General features: G+C 50.4%; 1 protein-coding gene across 1 annotated transcript; it reads right to left on the bottom strand.

Annotated features, from left to right (window-relative positions):
- Positions 1-3,505: 3,505 nt before the first annotated feature.
- Positions 3,506-5,265, bottom strand: FUT4 (fucosyltransferase 4). Its single transcript, XM_033949437.1, has one exon. It carries the CDS (start codon positions 5,252-5,254, stop codon positions 4,229-4,231), a length of 1,026 nt encoding a protein of 341 aa, XP_033805328.1. The 5' UTR covers positions 5,255-5,265; the 3' UTR covers positions 3,506-4,228.
- Between the last annotated feature and the right edge of the window lie 735 nt (positions 5,266-6,000).

The raw sequence follows: 6,000 nt of genomic DNA, 5'->3' as shown, positions 1-6,000 counted from the left end.
CTCCAGGACAGGGTTGGGATTCACTGCCTTAGGCCATGTTTTCAAGCTGTAAGAAAGCCAGACCCTGTTTGTCTTTCCCTCTTTGAAAATACTACAAGGACATTTATGTTTGAACAGAGATGTTCTTAACTTGTTGTGAAGTGAATTCAATTGTTTTTATAAGCCGTATTTACAGACAGCTTTAGATAAGAAAAAAGCTCTGCTGACCACAGCACCCTCTGTGGACTCCAATCTCCAGATAGAAAAAATGCTGATGTGTTTAAAGTTTTGTGTGACCTGTGTCCATATATGGTTTGTGTTTACGTCACATGCTGACAACACTGATTCATGTAAAAGATATAAAAGGAATGTGAAGCTGATAATAAAGTGGACATGTTTTGGAAGATGATTTCTGGTCTTTAAGATATGTCCCCAGGTACCTGACTTCCAAATGACAGAGACAGAGAAAGTATGGGGCAGGAATTGGGACCTAAGCCTTTTCAACTACCTCCTATCTAGAAGGCACAGTTAGCACATGGTAATCGGAAGATACTAGCTGGATAGTGTGTCCATGCCCATTCTCCACCCTTGGCATGCCCCTTCCAGAACTTAAATACAAAAGATTAAAATAACATGGGCTCAGTATTTTATTTATTCATTCAATTTTCTATACCATTCTGTCAGGGGAATTCAGAAGATTTACATGAATTTATTCAAGTACTCAAGCATTTTTCTCTATCTGTCCTGGTGGGCTCACTATCTAATGTACCTGGGACAATGGGAGGGATTAAGTGATTTGCCCAGGGTCACAAGGAGCAGCTGCACCACATTCTCAACCATAGTATGTTCTTTCTTTTAATAATTTATATCCTACAATTCTATGGATTACAAATTATTCAGGTACTCAAGCATTTTTCCCTGACTGTTCAGGTGGGCTCACACTCTTTCTAATGCTCCTGGGACAAAGGGGATTAAGTAACTTGCCCAGGGTCACAAGGAGCCGTGCAGGATTCAAACCCACAACCTCAGGGTGCCAAGGCTGTAGCTCTAACCACTGCACTACAGTACACACAGCATGGCAAACATTGACAAAGATGGCAAAAACATAGTTAACAAAGCATGGTTAAAAAAAACAAAAACAAACGTGAGAAAACATGGTATGATGAGACAGCATGGTGAGTATAATATAGAAAACATAGTATTACAAAGCATGACTAACAGTAAGGCAAGTGTGCATGACAAACATAGCATGGAAAACATGAATGGTGAACATTGTATGGCAAGCATGGCATGAGAGATCATAGTATGGCAAATATGACATATGGTATAGTATAGGACAAGGATGGCAAACTGTATGACAGTGTGGTAGAACAATGTATAACAAAACATGACATGGTCAGACATAGGACGAAGCACATCAGCATTTGAGACTCGACAGTGGAGGGTCGGGGCTCTTTTGTCAGATGGTTCAAGGAGTTTGGATTGGCGCACTCTCATACAGGGTCAGGGGTGAGTTTTTATTGCCTTCCTGAAGTTCAGTATATTTAATGTTTTTATGTGGGTAGGTAGTAGGTAGTGCGAGTTACTCACTACAAAACAAGAACTACTGGGTCAGAACAATGGTCCATCTACCCCAGTATCCTGTTTCTACAGTGGCCAATCCAGGTCACAAATACCTGGCAGAAATCCAAATACAGTGGAACTTTGGTTTACGAGCATAATTCGTTCCAGAAGCATGCTTGTAAACCAAAGTACTCCTATATCAAAGCAAGTTTCCCCATAGGAACAAAGGGAAACTCGCTTGATACGTTCCCATCACCCCAACCCTGAGGCCAGCGGCGCTGCTGTAGCTTACTCCCCCCCCCCAACGATCTGGCATCCCCCACCCAAACACATTGTCTTACCCCCATCTGGCACCGGCACCAACGCAAAGGACATGCCGGTGCCCAAAGATCTGCTCTCTTCCTTGTGCTGGGCCTTGAGCATCTGCGCATGCTCAAGGCCTTCTAGTTCTCGTTCTATAATTAACATTTTCTCTGCATACATTGTACTTTGTTTGTTTGTTTTTTTATTGTTGGTAGATCATTTTGACTTGGACATTTTAAAAGTAGCTTGCAAGCCAAAAAATTGTGGACATCCCTGGGATATATTAAACTGTTAAAATGTTTCAACAAATGAAGCAAAGCAGGAGTATCTTGCATTGGCCAGAATCCCCTCAATTTGTTTCTTCACTCATTTACTTTCTCTTAAGTTATTGCTAAGTATCCTTTTTATGGTTTGATACCAAGTACTTTTCATTACGAGCAAATCCTATCCCCTAATACCAATATGTTCTGGTGAGTCCATTCTTTGGTGTCTCAAGCTAGGTTCACATTAGTTGCATTAAAGATCTTGGCATTATCATATTTACCTTAAATTGAGGATGTCATGGCATAAAACAAGAGAGAGATCCCCCATAGGAGGGATGCTTTAATAAGTAAACACTAAGAACGTCTTGAAAATGAAATCCACAATTTAAAAAAGAAATCTAAATATATTCGTTTTCACAGATTTCTTTATAAGGTTAAGTCTATGTAACTTCTCCCTACAATGTCAGAAGAAACTGTGACCCAAAGCACCATGGAATATCTCTGCCTTTCATTCACCTAGTGTGCCTGCTTACATTGGGGGAGCAATGGATAAAGAGAGGGGGGACACTTGTAGAGTTAGCCCTTCATGTCACTCCAGCTACACCTTTGTCTTCATTACACAGAATTACAGAACTATCTGATTCTATTTAAGTTACCATATTCACAGCTTGCAGACTAATAAAAGCTTGATATCTGATATTGTATTTTGAACATAAAAATATACCGTATTTGCCGGCGTATAAGACGACCCCCCAACTTTTACAGTTAAAATATAGAGTTTGTTATAAACTCGCCGTATAAGACTACCCCTTCTTCCGCACACCTTCTGCACAACCTTCTGCCTGCCTGTCCCCCCCTTGAAGGTCTGCACCCCCCGAAGGCCTGCACCCCCCCGAAGGCCTGTCCCCCCCCTTGTAGGCCTGTCTCCCCCTTGAAGGCCTGTCTCCCCCTTGAAGGCCTGCCTGCCTTTCCCCCCTTGAAGGCCTGTCCCCCCTTGAAGGCCTGCCTGCCTGTCACCCCCTCCCCCTTGAAAGCTTGCCTGCCTGCCCGCCCGCCCCACCCTGAAGGCCTGATGCCCTGACCCACCCCGAAGGACCGCTCGCCCCCCTGGCCTCCCCGCACCACCTATGAAGCAGCCGCAGCAGGATCGCGAAGTCAGCGTCAGCGATCCCTGCGCTGCTTCCTGCGCCACGGTCCCGCCCCTCCTCTGACATCAGAGGAGGGGCGGGATCGCTGACGCTGACTTCGCGATCCTGCTGCGGACTGCTTCACAGGTGGTGCAGGAAGGTCAGTGGGGCGAGCGGTCCTTCGGGGGTGGGGGGGGGGATTGAACGGCAAGGCCGGGAGCACCCCCTTAGGGCTGGCACCCGGGGCGCACCGCCCCCTCCCCTTGGTACGCCACTGCATGTAAACAGTACCCGGCGTATAAGACGACCCCCGACTTTGGGGAGGATTTTAAGGTACTGAAAAGTCGTCTTATACGCCGGCAAATACGGTATTATAAATGGGACAGTTGTTTATCTTTGTTTTTACAGTGAACAAAAGGTGTACTGCTGCCAATTCCTATGCCACTATCTGTGTTAGCACGTTTTGGGGAGAATGAAAGGTTTCGTAAACATTCAAGCTCAGAATTAATACTGGAAGAAATCCCATGAAACAGAGCACCTAAGGCTGGACAGAGGGAGGCACAGAAGTGAGGCAGCGCAGGCGGACAGGGCTGAAACAGCAGTTTCCAATGGAGAATGCAGCCTGGTTATTAGATGAGTATTTCCCTGAATGCTCACTCCATGTACTGTACCCCTGTTCTGGGCCCCAAAAGGTCGGCCCCAGACACTTGGCTGCTAAACTAGAGCCCAGAATAAAAGCGAAGGCTCCACTTCAGCCTCATTAAAGCATTCCAATTCTCTGTAGGTCCCAAATGAGGAAGAGCAGAGGTAAAATCTTCAAAAGTGCAAATGCCTCGCGAGTACATTCAGCATCTTTGACATTCTTTTCTTCTCTGTATAACTGTTCGCACGTCGGACCAATAGTTGTCAAAGTCTCCGCAAAACGCCTCTTGGAAGGTCCAAGCAGAAGTTTTACTGCAGCTGAGAAACGTCTCCCATTCCGATGCTCAAAACTCAGCTCTCGAACCAGCCAGCCAGGTCGTGCACGGTCTTCAACTGGTCCCCGGCCACCCTCACCGCCTGGCAGACGGTGCAGAAGTGCTCGCTCCAGAAGGACGCCACGTGCACCTGGTAGCGCTTCCGCCAGGCGAAGTAGCGCCGGTAGAGCGGCGGGTTGCGGTCCAGGAGCTTGAGGTAGCCGGCCAGCTTCCGCGGGCTCGAGAAATCATCCACGTGGATGAAGGAGTCCCCGGGCACGAAAAGCTCGTAGTTGGCCCGGCTGGGCCCCAGCACCACCGGCACGGCGCTCGCCCCGAAGGCGTTGCGCCAGAGCTTCTCGGTGATGTAGTCCGGGTGCTGCGAGTTCTCGAAGGCCAGGTAGAACTTGTAGCGCGAGACGGCGCGCAGCACGCTGTCCCCGGGCAGCCGCAGCCCGGCACGGCCGTATACGTCGACGCGCACGTGCCGCGCCAGCCGCCTGTAGTACTGCACGCGCTCCTGCTCCTCGCCCCAGTTGCTGATGACCCAGGCCAGCAGCTTGCTCTTGCGGGGCAGGCGCGCGGCGGCCGCCTCCTTGCGGCGGGCGTAGAGGTAGCCGTAGGGCAGGAAGATGTCCGAGCCCACCCTGTAGGACATGGTCCAGTTGAAGACGCCGCCCAGCTCCCGCAGCCCGGCCGTGTTGGAGGGAGACTCGAAGTTCATCCAGACCCAGCGCTGGCCGGCCGGCCGCTCCGCCGGCAGGGCGCCCCCCAGGTCGTGGTGGTGGAAGAGCACCGCCTGCGCCTGCCCGAGCCGGCCGCGGTCCGTCGTCACGTTGCAGTCGCTGATGTCGAAGAGCAGCTTGCAGTCGCCCGGCCGCGGCCGCTCGCCGAACGTCTCCCCCCAGAGCAGCACGGTGACGGTCTGGGCAGGGGGCGGCCGCAGGAGCCGGGCCAGCTCGTGGCCGCAGGCGGCGTACACGGCCAGCGCGGTGCAGGTGAGGGCGGCGGCCAGCAGCCTCCGCCGGCAGCGGCGCCGCGGGGTTCTGCGGCGCTTGGCCATGCGCGCGCGGGCTCGGGTTCGCGTCTGCTGGCGCGGCTCTTTTGTTGCCGCTCGCGGCCGGGGGATGGGCCGGGGCGAGGTGACGTGGCGAGGTGTGAAGCGACCTTGAGCCCCGCCGTTGCTTTCGCCCTGGGATGGACGGGCTCTGGCGTGCAAGTTAAGACTCCGATGGACAAAAGCTTAAACTGGGTCTGCCACTACCTTAACTCTTATCGAAGAATCAGGGGAGAGCAAGATGCGGTTGATAACTGGGTTTAATTCACAATTGCTATTAATGATTTCTGTAGGGCTACCCGACGCAGGAAGCGCTGCACAGAGTCACAAAGAGTAAGAAAACAGTCCCTGCTCCGAAGAGCTTACAATCTAAACAGGCAAGACAGACAAACAGGATGTCATGGATACAGGTTAATCAGCTGGATGGGTTGGAGGGCAGAGGAATAGGGTTAACGATTGAGGGATCTGCATTTAAACGAGGGAAGGGGCTTGACGGACAAACTCAGGGTAATTTATTCCAGGCATAGGGGGCAGCTAGATGAAAGGAACAAAGTCTGGAATTGGCAGTGGAGAAGAAGGGTAACGTTAAGAGTAACTTTATCTGAAGAACCGAGTTCTCTGGGAGGTGTATAAGGAGAGAGAAGGGAGGAGAGATATTGAGGGGCAGCAGAATGAACACACTTGGAGGTCGGCAATAAGATTTTGAACTGTATGCGATGGCAGATATGGAGCCAGTGAAGTGACTTAAGGAG

This window comes from Geotrypetes seraphini, chromosome 6 (assembly GCF_902459505.1).
Source record: "Geotrypetes seraphini chromosome 6, aGeoSer1.1, whole genome shotgun sequence".
Taxonomy (NCBI): domain Eukaryota; kingdom Metazoa; phylum Chordata; class Amphibia; order Gymnophiona; family Dermophiidae; genus Geotrypetes; species Geotrypetes seraphini.
The sequence above is the reverse complement of the archived record's forward strand: the minus strand, read 5'-3'. Positions and strand labels throughout refer to the sequence as shown.